Source organism: Pleurodeles waltl, chromosome 3_1 (assembly GCF_031143425.1).
Source record: "Pleurodeles waltl isolate 20211129_DDA chromosome 3_1, aPleWal1.hap1.20221129, whole genome shotgun sequence".
NCBI lineage: Eukaryota > Metazoa > Chordata > Amphibia > Caudata > Salamandridae > Pleurodeles > Pleurodeles waltl.
In genome coordinates this window covers 240213239-240228736 of record NC_090440.1, presented here as the reverse complement: position 1 = coordinate 240228736, position 15498 = coordinate 240213239, and the positions used below count along the sequence as shown (strand labels likewise).

Sequence of the window (15498 nt, the reverse complement as noted above, 5' to 3'; positions counted from 1 at the left end):
CCCACAGCGCCGCCTGCAGAGGGAATCCCGAGGCTTCCCCTGACCGCGACTCTTTGAATCCTAAGTCCCGACGCCTGGGAGAGACCCTGCACCCGCAGCCCCCAGGACCTGAAGGACCGGACTTTCACTGGAGAAGTGACCCCCAGGAGTCCCTCTCCCTTGCCCAAGTGGAGGTTTCCCCGAGGAATCCCCCCCTTGCCTGCCTGCAGCGCTGAAGAGATCCCGAGATCTCTCATAGACTAACATTGCGAACCCAACGCTTGTTTCTACACTGCACCCGGCCGCCCCCGCGCTGCTGAGGGTGAAATTTCTGTGTGGGCTTGTGTCCCCCCCGGTGCCCTACAAAACCCCCCTGGTCTGCCCTCCGAAGACGCGGGTACTTACCTGCAAGCAGACCGGAACCGGGGCACCCCCTTCTCTCCATTCTAGCCTATGCGTTTTGGGCACCACTTTGAACTCTGCACCTGACCGGCCCTGAGCTGCTGGTGTGGTGACTTTGGGGTTGCTCTGAACCCCCAACGGTGGGCTACCTTGGACCAAGAACTGAACCCTGTAAGTGTCTTACTTACCTGGTAAAACTAACAAAAACTTACCTCCCCTAGGAACTGTGAAAATTGCACTAAGTGTCCACATTTAAAACAGCTATTTGTCAATAACTTGAAAAGTATACATGCAATTTTGATGATTTAAAGTTCCTAAAGTACTTACCTGCAATACCTTTCGAATGAGATATTACATGTAGAATTTGAACCTGTGGTTCTTAAAATAAACTAAGAAAAGATATTTTTCTATACAAAAACCTATTGGCTGGATTTGTCTCTGAGTGTGTGTACCTCATTTATTGTCTATGTGTATGTACAACAAATGCTTAACACTACTCCTTGGATAAGCCTACTGCTCGACCACACTACCACAAAATAGAGCATTAGTATTATCTATTTTTACCACTATTTTACCTCTAAGGGGAACCCTTGGACTCTGTGCATGCTATTCCTTACTTTGAAATAGCACATACAGAGCCAACTTCCTACATTGGTGGATCAGCGGTGGGGTACAAGACTTTGCATTTGCTGGACTACTCAGCCAATACCTGATCACACGACAAATTCCAAAATTGTCATTAGAAATTGATTTTTGCAATTTGAAAAGTTTTCTAAATTCTTAAAAGACCTGCTAGGGCCTTGTGTTAGATCCTGTTTAGCATTTCTTTTAGAGTTTAAAAGTTTGTAAAAGTTTGAATTAGATTCTAGAACCAGTTGTAGATTCTTAAAAAGTATTCCAACTTTTAGAAGCAAAATGTCTAGCACAGATGTGACTGTGGTGGAACTCGACACCACACCTTACCTCCATCTTAAGATGAGGGAGCTAAGGTCACTCTGTAAAATAAAGAAAATAACAATGGGCCCCAAACCTACCAAAATACAGCTCCAGGAGCTTTTGGCAGAGTTTGAAAAGGCCAACCCCTCTGAGGGTGGCAACTCAGAGGAAGAGGATAGTGACTTGGAGGACAATTCCCCCCTACCAATCCTATCTAGGGAGAACAGGGTCCCTCAAACCCTGACTCCAAAAATAATAGTCAGAGATGCTGGTTCCCTCACAGGAGAGACCAACACCTCTGAAATCACTGAGGATAGCCCCAGTGAAGAGGACATCCAGTTAGCCAGGATGGCCAAAAGATTGGCTTTGGAAAGACAGATCCTAGCCATAGAGAGGGAAAGACAAGAGATGGGCCTAGGACCCATCAATGGTGGCAGCAACATAAATAGGGTCAGAGATTCTCCTGACATGTTGAAAATCCCTAAAGGGATTGTAACTAAATATGAAGATGGTGATGACATCACCAAATGGTTCACAGCTTTTGAGAGGGCTTGTGTAACCAGAAAAGTGAACAGATCTCACTGGGGTGCTCTCCTTTGGGAAATGTTCACAGGAAAGTGTAGGGATAGACTCCTCACACTCTCTGGACAAGATGCAGAATCTTATGACCTCATGAAGGGTACCCTGATTGAGGGCTTTGGATTCTCCACTGAGGAGTATAGGATTAGATTCAGGGGGGCTCAAAAATCCTCGAGCCAGACCTGGGTTGACTTTGTAGACTACTCAGTGAAAACACTAGATGGTTGGATTCAAGGCAGTGGTGTAAGTAATTATGATGGGCTGTACAATTTATTTGTGAAAGAACACCTGTTAAGTAATTGTTTCAATGATAAACTGCATCAGCATCTGGTAGACCTAGGACCAATTTCTCCCCAAGAATTGGGAAAGAAGGCGGACCATTGGGTCAAGACAAGGGTGTCCAAGACTTCAACAGGGGGTGACCAAAAGAAAGGGGTCACAAAGACTCCCCAGGGGAAGGGTGATGAGACAACCAAAACTAAAAATAGTAAAGAGTCTTCTACAGGCCCCCAAAAACCTGCACAGGAGGGTGGGCCCAGAGCCTCTTCACAAAACAATGGGTACAAGGGTAAAAACTTTGATCCCAAAAAGGCCTGGTGTCATAGCTGTAAACAGCATGGACACCAAACTGGAGACAAGGCCTGTCCCAAGAAAGGTTCCACTCCAAACTCCCATCCAGGTAACACTGGTATGGCTAGTCTCCAAGTGGGATCAACAGTGTGCCCAGAGCAAATCAGGGTCCACACTGAAGCTACTCTAGTTTCTGAGGGTGGGGTGGATTTAGCCACACTAGCTGTCTGGCCGCCTAACATGCAAAAATACAGACAGCAACTCTTAATTAATGGGACTAGAATAGAGGGCCTGAGGGATACAGGTGTCAGTGTCACCATGGTGACAGAGAAACTGGTTTCCCCTGGCCAATACCTGACTGGAAAAACTTACACAGTCACCAACGCTGACAATCAGAGAAAAGTACATCCCATGGCAATGGTTACTTTAGAATGGGGAGGGGTCAATGGCCTGAAACAGGTGGTGGTCTCCTCAAATATCCCAGTGGACTGTCTGCTTGGAAATGACCTGGAGTCCTCAGCATGGGCTGAGGTAGAACTAAAAACCCATGCAGCAATGCTGGGTATCCCTGAACTGGTGTGTGTGAAAACAAGAGCACAGTGCAAGGCACAGGGTGAAAAAGTAGAGCTGGAGTCTGGAAAAATGACCCAGCCTACCAAGAGAACAGGAAAGTCAGTTGGGAAACCAACTGCAACACAGCAAAAGAAAGGGAACCTCTCTTCTCAGGAAGAAGTTCTGCCCTCTGAGGGAACTGAGCCTTTGGAGCTTGAACCTTATCAGGTTGAGCTCTTAGGCCCAGGGGGACCCTCAAGGGAGGAGCTGTGTAGGGGACAAGAAACCTGTCCCTCTCTTGAAGGCCTTAGGCAGCAAGCTGCTGAAGAGTCCAAGGGCAAGAAAAATGGAACACATAGGGTCTATTGGGAAGATGGACTCCTGTACACTGAGGCCAGAGACCCCAAACCTGGTGCCACTAGGAGAGTGGTAGTGCCTCAGCTGTTCAGAGAGTTCATCCTAACATTGGCCCATGACATTCCCCTTGCTGGACATTTGGGACAAACCAAGACGTGGGAGAGGTTAGTCAACCACTTCTACTGGCCCAATATGTCCAACATGGTTAAGGAGTTTTGCCTCTCCTGCCCCACCTGTCAAGCCAGTGGTAAGACAGGTGGACATCCAAAGGCCCCCCTCATTCCACTTCCAGTGGTGGGGGTTCCCTTTGAAAGAGTGGGTGTGGACATAGTTGGTCCACTAGAACCTCCCACAGCCTCAGGAAATATGTATATCCTGGTAGTAGTGGATCATGCTACCAGGTATCCTGAAGCTATTCCCCTTAGGTCGACTACTGCCCCTGCAGTAGCCAAGGCCCTCATTGGTATCTTTACCAGAGTGGGTTTCCCTAAGGAGGTGGTGTCTGACAGAGGTACCAACTTCATGTCAGCATACCTAAAGCACATGTGGAATGAGTGTGGAGTGACTTATAAATTCACTACACCATACCACCCACAAACTAATGGCTTGGTTGAGAGATTCAACAAGACATTAAAAGGCATGATCATGGGGCTCCCAGAAAAACTCAAAAGGAGGTGGGATGTCCTCTTGCCATGTCTGCTTTTCGCTTACAGAGAGGTGCCACAGAAGGGAGTAGGATTCTCACCCTTTGAACTTCTGTTTGGTCATCCTGTAAGGGGACCACTTGCTCTTGTTAAAGAAGGCTGGGAGAGACCTCTCCATGAGCCTAAACAAGACATAGTGGACTATGTACTTGGCCTTCGCTCTAGAATGGCAGAGTACATGGAAAAGGCAACCAAAAACCTTGAGGCCAGCCAACAGCTCCAGAAGTTTTGGTATGACCAAAAGGCTGCACTGGTTGAGTTCCAACCAGGGCAGAAAGTCTGGGTTCTGGAGCCTGTGGCTCCCAGGGCACTCCAGGACAAATGGAGTGGCCCTTACCCAGTGCTAGAAAGGAAGAGTCAGGTCACCTACTTGGTGGACCTGGGCACAAGCAGGAGCCCCAAGAGGGTGATCCATGTGAACCGCCTTAAACTCTTCCATGACAGGGCTGATGTGAATCTGTTGATGGTAACAGATGAGGATCAGGAGGCAGAGAGTGAACCTCTCCCTGATCTTCTGTCATCGGACCCAAAAGATGGCACAGTAGATGGAGTGATCTACTCAGACACCCTCTCTGGCCACCAGCAAGCTGATTGTAGGAGAGTCCTACAACAGTTTCCTGAACTCTTCTCCTTAACCCCTGGTCAGACACACCTGTGTACCCATGATGTGGACACAGGAGACAGCATGCCTGTCAAAAACAAAATCTTTAGACAGTCTGACCATGTTAAGGAAAGCATCAAGGTGGAAGTCCACAAGATGCTGGAATTGGGAGTAATTGAGCGCTCTGACAGCCCCTGGGCTAGCCCAGTGGTCTTAGTCCCCAAACCTCACACCAAAGATGGAAAGAAAGAGATGAGGTTTTGTGTGGACTACAGAGGGCTCAATTCTGTCACCAAGACAGATGCTCATCCAATTCCAAGAGCTGATGAGCTCATAGACAAATTAGGTGCTGCCAAATTCTTAAGTACCTTTGACTTGACAGCAGGGTACTGGCAAATAAAAATGGCACCTGGAGCAAAAGAGAAAACAGCATTCTCCACACCTGATGGGCATTATCAGTTTACTGTTATGCCCTTTGGTTTAAAGAATGCCCCTGCCACCTTCCAAAGGTTGGTGAATCAAGTCCTTGCTGGCTTGGAGTCCTTTAGCACAGCTTATCTTGATGATATTGCTGTCTTTAGCTCCACCTGGCAGGATCACCTGGTCCACCTGAAGAAGGTTTTGAAGGCTCTGCAATCTGCAGGCCTCTCTATCAAGGCATCCAAATGCCAGATAGGGCAGGGAACTGTGGTTTACTTGGGCCACCTTGTAGGTGGAGGCCAAGTTCAGCCACTCCAACCCAAGATCCAGACTATTCTGGACTGGGTAGCTCCAAAAACCCAGACTCAAGTCAGGGCATTCCTTGGCTTGACTGGGTATTACAGGAGGTTTGTGAAGGGATATGGATCCATTGTGACAGCCCTCACTGAACTCACCTCCAAGAAAATGCCCAAGAAAGTGAACTGGACTGTGGAATGCCAACAGGCCTTTGACACCCTGAAACAAGCAATGTGCTCAGCACCAGTTCTAAAAGCTCCAGATTATTCTAAGCAGTTCATTGTGCAGACTGATGCCTCTGAACATGGGATAGGGGCAGTTTTGTCCCAAACAAATGATGATGGCCTTGACCAGCCTGTTGCTTTCATTAGCAGGAGGTTACTCCCCAGGGAGCAGCGTTGGAGTGCCATTGAGAGGGAGGCCTTTGCTGTGGTTTGGTCCCTGAAGAAGCTGAGACCATACCTCTTTGGGACTCACTTCCTAGTTCAAACTGACCACAGACCTCTCAAATGGCTGATGCAAATGAAAGGTGAAAATCCTAAACTGTTGAGGTGGTCCATCTCCCTACAGGGAATGGACTTTATAGTGGAACACAGACCTGGGACTGCCCATGCCAATGCAGATGGCCTTTCCCGGTTCTTCCACTTAGAAAATGAAGACTCTCTTGGGAAAGGTTAGTCTCATCCTCTTTCGTTTGGGGGGGGGTTGTGTAAGGAAATGCCTCCTTGGCATGGTTGCCCCCTGACTTTTTGCCTTTGCTGATGCTATGTTTACAATTGAGAGTGTGCTGAGGCCTGCTAACCAGGCCCCAGCACCAGTGTTCTTTCCCTAACCTGTACTTTTGTATCCACAATTGGCAGACCCTGGCATCCAGATAAGTCCCTTGTAACTGGTACTTCTAGTACCAAGGGCCCTGATGCCAAGGAAGGTCTCTAAGGGCTGCAGCATGTCTTATGCCACCCTGGAGACCTCTCACTCAGCACAGACACTCTGCTTGCCAGCTTGTGTGTGCTAGTGAGGACAAAACGAGTAAGTCGACATGGCACTCCCCTCAGGGTGCCATGCCAGCCTCTCACTGCCTATGCAGTATAGGTAAGACACCCCTCTAGCAGGCCTTACAGCCCTAAGGCAGGGTGCACTATACCATAGGTGAGGGTACCAGTGCATGAGCATGGTACCCCTACAGTGTCTAAACAAAACCTTAGACATTGTAAGTGCAGGGTAGCCATAAGAGTATATGGTCTGGGAGTCTGTCAAACACGAACTCCACAGCACCATAATGGCTACACTGAAAACTGGGAAGTTTGGTATCAAACTTCTCAGCACAATAAATGCACACTGATGCCAGTGTACATTTTATTGTAAAATACACCCCAGAGGGCACCTTAGAGGTGCCCCCTGAAACTTAACCGACTATCTGTGTAGGCTGACTAGTTTTAGCAGCCTGCCACAAACCGAGACATGTTGCTGGCCCCATGGGGAGAGTGCCTTTGTCACTCTGAGGCCAGTAACAAAGCCTGCACTGGGTGGAGATGCTAACACCTCCCCCAGGCAGGAATTGTCACACCTGGCGGTGAGCCTCAAAGGCTCACCTCCTTTGTGCCAAGCCAGCAGGACACTCCAGCTAGTGGAGTTGCCCGCCCCCTCCGGCCAGGCCCCACTTTTGGCGGCAAGGCCGGAGAAGATAATGAGAAAAACAAGGAGGAGTCACTGGCCAGGCAGGACAGCCCCTAAGGTGTCCTGAGCTGAGGTGACTCTAACTTTTAGAAATCCTCCATCTTGCAGATGGAGGATTCCCCCAATAGGGTTAGGATTGTGACCCCCTCCCCTTGGGAGGAGGCACAAAAAGGGTGTACCCACCCTCAGGGCTAGTAGCCATTGGCTACTAACCCCCCAGACCTAAACACGCCCTTAAATTTAGTATTTAAGGGCTACCCTGAACCCTAGAAAATTAGATTCCTGCAACTACAAGAAGAAGGACTGCCTAGCTGAAAACCCCTGCAGAGGAAGACCAGAAGACGACAACTGCCTTGGCTCCAGAAACTCACCGGCCTGTCTCCTGCCTTCCAAAGATCCTGCTCCAGCGACGCCTTCCAAAGGGACCAGCGACCTCGACATCCTCTGAGGACTGCCCCTGCTTCGAAAAGACAAGAAACTCCCGAGGACAGCGGACCTGCTCCAAGAAAGGCTGCAACTTCGTTTTCAGCAGCTTTGAAAGAACCCTGCAAGCTCCCCGCAAGAAGCGTGAGACCTGCAACACTGCACCCGGCGACCCCGACTCGGCTGGTGGAGATCCAACACCTCAGGAGGGACCCCAGGACTACTCTGATACTGTGAGTACCAAAACCTGACCCCCTGAGCCCCCACAGCGCCGCCTGCAGAGGGAATCCCGAGGCTTCCCCTGACCGCGACTCTTTGAATCCTAAGTCCCGACGCCTGGGAGAGACCCTGCACCCGCAGCCCCCAGGACCTGAAGGACCGGACTTTCACTGGAGAAGTGACCCCCAGGAGTCCCTCTCCCTTGCCCAAGTGGAGGTTTCCCCGAGGAATCCCCCCCTTGCCTGCCTGCAGCGCTGAAGAGATCCCGAGATCTCTCATAGACTAACATTGCGAACCCGACGCTTGTTTCTACACTGCACCTGGCCGCCCCCGCGCTGCTGAGGGTGAAATTTCTGTGTGGGCTTGTGTCCCCCCCGGTGCCCTACAAAACCCCCCTGGTCTGCCCTCCGAAGACGCGGGTACTTACCTGCAAGCAGACCGGAACCGGGGCACCCCCTTCTCTCCATTCTAGCCTATGCGTTTTGGGCACCACTTTGAACTCTGCACCTGACCGGCCCTGAGCTGCTGGTGTGGTGACTTTGGGGTTGCTCTGAACCCCCAACGGTGGGCTACCTTGGACCAAGAACTGAACCCTGTAAGTGTCTTACTTACCTGGTAAAACTAACAAAAACTTACCTCCCCTAGGAACTGTGAAAATTGCACTAAGTGTCCACTTTTAAAACAGCTATTTGTCAATAACTTGAAAAGTATACATGCAATTTTGATGATTTAAAGTTCCTAAAGTACTTACCTGCAATACCTTTCGAATGAGATATTACATGTAGAATTTGAACCTGTGGTTCTTAAAATAAACTAAGAAAAGATATTTTTCTATACAAAAACCTATTGGCTGGATTTGTCTCTGAGTGTGTGTACCTCATTTATTGTCTATGTGTATGTACAACAAATGCTTAACACTACTCCTTGGATAAGCCTACTGCTCGACCACACTACCACAAAATAGAGCATTAGTATTATCTATTTTTACCACTATTTTACCTCTAAGGGGAACCCTTGGACTCTGTGCATGCTATTCCTTACTTTGAAATAGCACATACAGAGCCAACTTCCTACACCCTCGCTAGACTCTGGTTTGGGGCTTTTAACAACCACTATATTTCTGGGCCGCAGGCTATAAGGTTATCTGCTGTGCTAACACATGATGTGTGCGGGGCATAAAAATCTCCAGACCCCGGAGTGACATGGAGGCTATAAAGTATTTTAAGTGACCTGTCTAGAGTTTCAGAATGGAAGTTCTTATAATATTTCAGGTTAGAGAATTGGTCCCAGTCTGTTTCATTCAGTATATCATTATGATGTGTTTACAGTTCCTCACCGCCAACTGGCGGTAAGAAACAGTGAAAAATGACTACATCTCCAGTCATCTAAATTGTGCTGGTGGTCATGTAGCTATTGCTCTACCTGATTTTACTCCCCAAGGCTGCCGGAGAAATTTGGCCATGGCGAACACAGAGTAATCACCACCATGGCCAAAATGAAGGTCCACCCTCATTTAAATCGGGTAGGCGGACCTTCATGGCGGTGATATGTATACTAAATCACCGTTGGGACGGAGTATACTTACTGCCAACATATATATGTATAGCTACACCTCTTAGCCCTTGAAAACATAGAATGTAATGTTTGAGTAACAGGAGATCCAGAGAGAGACTAGAAACCAGAGAGAAGAGTGAATAAGAAAACCATGTGTGCAGTAACTTGGAAGTAACTGAGTTTGGTAGTTTCACAGAGGCACTAGTTACATACAATAATCTTATCCTTTTTGGCCCAGGGAGCCGAATCTTGTGGTCACAGGTCCATCGTGCCTGAGGTAATGTTTTGGTGCATGAGGGTTGTATGATGTGGCATATACATCAATTCATTCTGAATTGACAGTATAGCTTCTGCTTTTAGTGTGTGTTTGTTTTGATTTTTTTTTATTTGAAGCTAACGTTATTGCAGTGCTTGCATATTAAATACTCGGTGATACCTAGCCTGTTATGAAGAGTGAAAACTGTAAACCATCAGCTCTTGGTAAACCCAGGAGACAAAAGTATTAGCCTTATAAAGGCATCTGTCATCCTTGCAGGATAGCGGGGTCTCTGCTTATTGTAAAACCGCTCAACCCGTATGTTGTAACCACTTACCTTTGAATAATAGGGCTAAAACCAGAGTGGATAAATGCAAGCATTTATTGACACTGCTCTAATATAGTGCACTTTTTTAAGGTGGGCTGTGTCTAAGGCACTTTCAAGGGCAAATAATCTCTTGGAAAGGGATTATAAATTACGTTTTCTTTTGGGCATTTGTATAACCCTAATTAGACGTTACTGTCATTTAAAGTTCCCATAGAAAAAGGATGCTGGATATGGTCAACAAAGATGTGTTATTACAAGCAAATCTGTCCTTAATGATATGAGTGGATGCGTTTTTCTTAGTTTGTGTGATGTCTTGCAGTGTTTTTGCAGTGTCTTTGTTTATGATGTCATGAACCACGTTCTTTACTATTCAAGATCTTATTTTTTCCCATGACAACCAAAAAACATCAAATGACGTTTCAGGGCCCATGGGGGCTCAGGTACATTTCTATTGATCCAAGTATAAGACAAACTTCAGCTCCTTCCTATCAACAACAATTTCTGCAGCAACAAAGTTATAGAGCTGTTGTAGTGCTCAACACTAGGATGATGAATTTTGCTTTAATTCCTTCCCATCCCTACTGAAGTATTCTTAAGCAGACAAGAGGTGGCTCTGGGAGATTCAGGCTAGGACCTTGCTATCATGTTGACTAATGTATGTATAATCTTTTGAAGATGTCAAAAATGGTTCACAAAATGGTGTAGGTGTGGAAGATGTTTTAAAGATTTCAGAAGCGGTAAATATTGTATTGTACTGCATATTGTTTTGTAAGCAGTACATATTGTATTGCTTAAAATAATTACCTTTGCTGCCTTTAAGGAGTACTTCTTTTAGGGAGAGGAAAACTCCAAGGGCCACATGTAGCAAGCTTTTTGCTCGTCGCAAACAGCAAATTTCGCTGTTTGCAACGTGCAAAAAAAACATCGTAATGCACAAACCCCGTATTGCGATTCGGTAACTTGGTTACCGAATCGCAAAACGGGTTTGCGACTCGCATTTAGGAAGTGGTGTTCCCTTCTTAATTGCGAGTCGCAGTGCAATGTAGGATTGGTTTGTGACCACGAACGCGGTCGCAAACCAATCGCATTTTGCACCCTTTACAAATGGATGCTAACCCATTTGCAAAAGGGAAGGGGTCCCCATGGGACCCCTTCCCTGTTGTGAATGGCACTGTAAAAAAAAATTCAACTCTGAAAAAATGAACTGAAAACGTTTCATTTTTCGTTTTTGTAATGCATCTCGTTTTCTTTTAAGGAAAACAGCTGCATTACAAAAAAGTAAAACTGCTTTATTGAAAAGCAATCACAGACATGGTGGTCTGCTGTCCGCAGCAGGCCAGCATCCCTGTGAGGGCCACAATTTGCAAGGGGGTCGCACATTGCGACCCACCTCATGATTTTTCCTGAGGTGGGCATTTGCGACCCCCTTGCGAATCGCAGGTGGTGTCAGGGACACCATCCAACATTCAGATTTGCGACTCGCAAATTGCGAGTCGCTCTGACTCACAATTTGGGGGTCGCAAATCTGAATGTTGCTACATGTGGCCCCAAATGTCATTGCAAATTGCTAAGACTGGCCATGTACATAGTACATAGTTGAGACTATGCATAGCACATCAGCCGTTTTTCAGCACTTGAATGGCGTGATGGTATATTTGGTGCTGCCTTCTTACTAAGTGCTTTTTCTTGTCCTTTCTTAAAGGTTTGCTGCCAAGACTGTTAGTAGTGGAAACCTGGTGCTTGTTACCTTAGCAACCAAAGAAGGCGGTGCGGCTCAGCTGACGGTGAACAGCGAGAAGATGGTGATTGGCACCATGCTAGTCAAAGACATTATCCAGGCTTTGACTCAGTGACACCCATGAGGGGGTGCAGGAGATTGAAAATGTGGCCTCTAGATTCCTTGTGCCCCCCTCCTTATGCCCATGATGACCTGTACTTGAAGTAATTTCCAAGGAGAGAAGGGACCTCCAGCTGCGTGATTGACCATTCACCAAGTTCAACAGAAAGTAGTGATTGCCGTCCTGCTCTGTGGTTTTATATTTCATTACTTGATTGACTGTGACTGCTGTGCTATTCTAAAAATGTTCAAGCAGTATGTGAATGTTAATTAGTAGACATTCCTTTCTGTTAAAAAACGTGCATATATGTATTGCAACAAAGAAGCTGCAGACAATGAAGGTGGCATCCATTTTGATTGTGAATGCCTCGTTCAAGTTACCCAGTGCAAAGTACTCTACATGCCCATGTGCCTTGCAGCGCCAAGGGAGGCTCTGCAGCAACATAAGAGCTTGTTGTGTTTTCAAGGTCGTTCAGTGAAGTTGTGTAGCACTCGTGGCAAGAAATTTGACTGATTAGGCATACCATCTTAAGGACTTATTAACACAAAGGGGAATCGCCATCCTCTCCTTCTGGGTATGTATTACCAGTGAAATGGCCGGTGGGGACATATAATAGGTACAAATGTGTACAAATATATGTTATATCTTGCTGCAGACATTTGATAACTTTAAGTTAAATACGTAGATCGTTCAAATGCCGAAGGCAACACCCATGTATTGTCCTTGGCACCTGAAAAAATAGTCAAGAATCTTCCCTGCCGCTCATGTCGTTTTGCATACCTAGCTCATCTATTAATGGTATTTCATGGAGGCCTGGCTCTCTAGGAGTTCACAAGTTAGCTCTCAATACACCACACCATACAGACTTGGCCCTACTGGGATACAAAAGGAAAAGAGTCACAATAGGGGTAACATACCATAGGATGTGAGGTAGTGCTTCAATATCAAAGGTATTGTGCCCTAAGGTGGACGGAATTTGATACCAGACAGCATGAGTACAATAAGGATAAGTATGTATTGTTCATAAATAATGCTAGAAATGTAGCTACATTTATGTTTTGATATGTGGATTTGAAGATCCTATATGACAGATAGCGTTGCTGCCCAAGAACCTTTTATCATGAGGAGTAGCTAGGTTGTCTCTGCCATAAACTGGAAAAATCCATGTTTCCTGAGGGTTGCTTTTCTGGCCTAAACTGGACAGAACCATATGATGTACCGAGCAACTCTGCTGTCTAAGGCCTGACTTGACTTTATGGATAGTTATTCTGTCTCTGACATTAGCCTGCAGAATCTGTGTAGCCTGAACATTTGTTTCTATGCGGTCAGAAGACCGCACTGCTTTCCAAATCTCTGCAAATTATGAACTGGAACCTCTATTAACTGCGTAGCATGAGGAGCAGTTTGTTGTTTATGGCTGCACCTGTCTGACTTGTGTCACCTGAGGTATAGCTTCACCTGGAGGTTTGAGCTTGTACATTCTGTTATCTGAAAAATACCCTGTTAGTTAGGTTAGTCATACACTATGATGATTGGAAAAACTAGTGAAACTTTCATATTTGTGAGGTTGCATATGTACCCATCTGAGAAACAGACCCACTGTTTAAGAGAGTTATAGAGTATGCTAAATGTATGCTATGATAACCTCAAAAATGTAGATCTGTGAGTTAGCAAGTTTCTGCATGGTGTTTCCATTTTCCCTGTATAGCTAAAACATGATGCTGGCCAGATTTGTGGGAAAGGTGGGTGAGATAGGATGAGTCAGGGGCCTGTGCAGGTCAGGATAGATAAGCTCTATTTACCAGTTTATACATTCAGTGAGAACCAGCCACTTATTGAAATGGTCCCTGTTCTACCGCAAGTCATTTTAGAAGTCTTTTGTTTCGGATCACTGAAATCTGATGATTCAGCAACACAAAACTTGGGCACTGACTTGCAACACTCCTTTTCTGATTGAGACTTCTAACCTCAGATTCCTCACTTCCCTCTCCTTTGAAATATTCCCCAGGATCCGGACGATTTTCAGCAGTATCCCTGCATGCTGGCATGTGCTGGTGTTAGTTCCACGTCAACATCATTCCATGCCAAACTTGACATGTGGGCCTATACAGGCGTCACCCATGCACACTAACAATAGTTGCTTCCCTTGTCTCTTTGAGATAAAATTTTGACAAACAATGTTTACAGAGTCCAAATCATGTGGAAAATGTTGCAAACAAATATCTGTGACAGTCCAAATCCTGCGGGGAATATTGCAAACAAATGTCTGTAACTGACCCACATGTGGTTAGCCTATGGTCAGACTACGACTCCTAGTCCTGCAGTGATGGTCACTTGATGCCACCCCAAAAAACTTTCAAGACTGGAAAGCAAAGCTCTTCATAGCAAAGCACTGCAAGACCCCATGCCGTGATCAGTCAGGTCTGAAGGAAATTTCTGGCCCTGCTCCTGAGGTTCCTCCTGCGGCAGATCATCTTTGGAATTTAAATTCTTGGGCAAATCCAATAAATAGTTTAAGAAGTCCAAGCGGGGCTCAGTCCCGTCCCGCTGTTATCAGTCTCCTGAAAAGGTGCAAGGGCATTATTGTGCCTCCAGGTGTATTTACAAAGTTGCTTTACTTGGGAGCAGACCCTTGTTCCATGGCAACCAGAATTACTGGTCCATTGGCAAAGTTACAGCAAATTGATGACTTTCACAAAGCCATGCTACAGCTTTTTGGCATGTTAGTGGTTCTCTCTGGTGCCCCTGAGAGGCCTTCCAACTGGGCTTCCACCAGCGGGCTCGCCCAAACTCTGCTTACGCCCCCCTGTTAATCAACAGATCACCAGGTGCTATGCCCTGCTCTGGACAACACAGATTTTCTTACTGAGCACCCTACTGGTTTAGGCTTCAGCCAGTAAGGTCAATTCAAACTAGTTTTGCAATACTCCACCTCACAGGGAATCAAATAGGATAGAACCCCGGTAAAAGAATCTTCTCAACAGACTGGCCTTCTGATCTGTAAATGCCAGCTGCCCCCTGGGCTGCTGCTCTCATGCCTTGCCGAACTCAGTAGCCCAGGTATTGCTCATGGTCCCAGAAGAATCTCGTATCATCCTTTCTCAGACCATGCAGGACAGTTGTGATGCTCCCAAATTCACAATTTGCTGTGGCTTCGATACTGCTGATTCTCTGAGAAGAGCAGTCAGAACCAGTGTGGCCCTTTGGAGGTATGCCGGATGCAGTCCACCAGGGGTTCTGGAGATAATCATGCTAGCCTTATGGACATGCCTTTTGATGGTCCCTGTCTTTTTAAGGAAAAAGCAGACTCTGCCATAGAGTGCTTCAAAGGAAGCAGGGTCGAAAGCATGCTCCCTGGGCCTCTTTGCTTCTACCCGCATCAGTAATTTCACCCCCCTCCAGGGCTATGATATGTGCTTCCAGTATCACAAACAGGATCAACCAATGCACCAATAACCCCAGCCCTTTGGTGGCTACCAAGCCCATAAGAGAGAGCAATTAGGAGGGCAACAAAGACAGTACTCAGCCCAGTCTTCCACCCCTTCAGCTTACACTCCCCCAGCTCTCTTTATGATGCTCCTGCTGGCGCACAACCACCCTGTCAGAGGCAGTATCCAACATTTTCTGCTAGAGTGGCAGGTAATAACTTCGTACAAGCGAGACCTGTAAATTGTTCAGGGGGTTCCGCCTTATAACCCCGCCTTATAATTTCTTGAAACATAGCTGCAACTTTCACCATCCTCAGAATGACTAACGGAGGACCATTATTCTCTCTTACAACAGGAAAGGCAGGTTGTTTTGGCCAA

The 15498-nt window shown here is 46.6% G+C and overlaps 1 protein-coding gene across 6 annotated transcripts in view; it reads left to right on the top strand.

Moving 5' to 3' along the window:
* AP3B2 (adaptor related protein complex 3 subunit beta 2) overlaps window positions 1-12349 on the top strand; it is a 332461-nt gene extending 320112 nt beyond the window's left edge. For 4 of the 6 annotated variants that reach the window (XM_069222319.1, XM_069222321.1, XM_069222316.1 and 1 more), the window contains one exon: window positions 11557-11850. In XM_069222319.1, the coding sequence (XP_069078420.1) occupies window positions 11557-11707 (151 nt within the window). In that variant the 3' untranslated portion in view covers window positions 11708-11850. Of the gene's footprint in view, window positions 1-11556 lie in introns of all 6 variants that reach the window. The other 2 variants (XM_069222320.1, XM_069222318.1) reach the window with 2 other exon arrangements.
* The last annotated feature ends 3149 nt before the right edge of the window (window positions 12350-15498 follow it).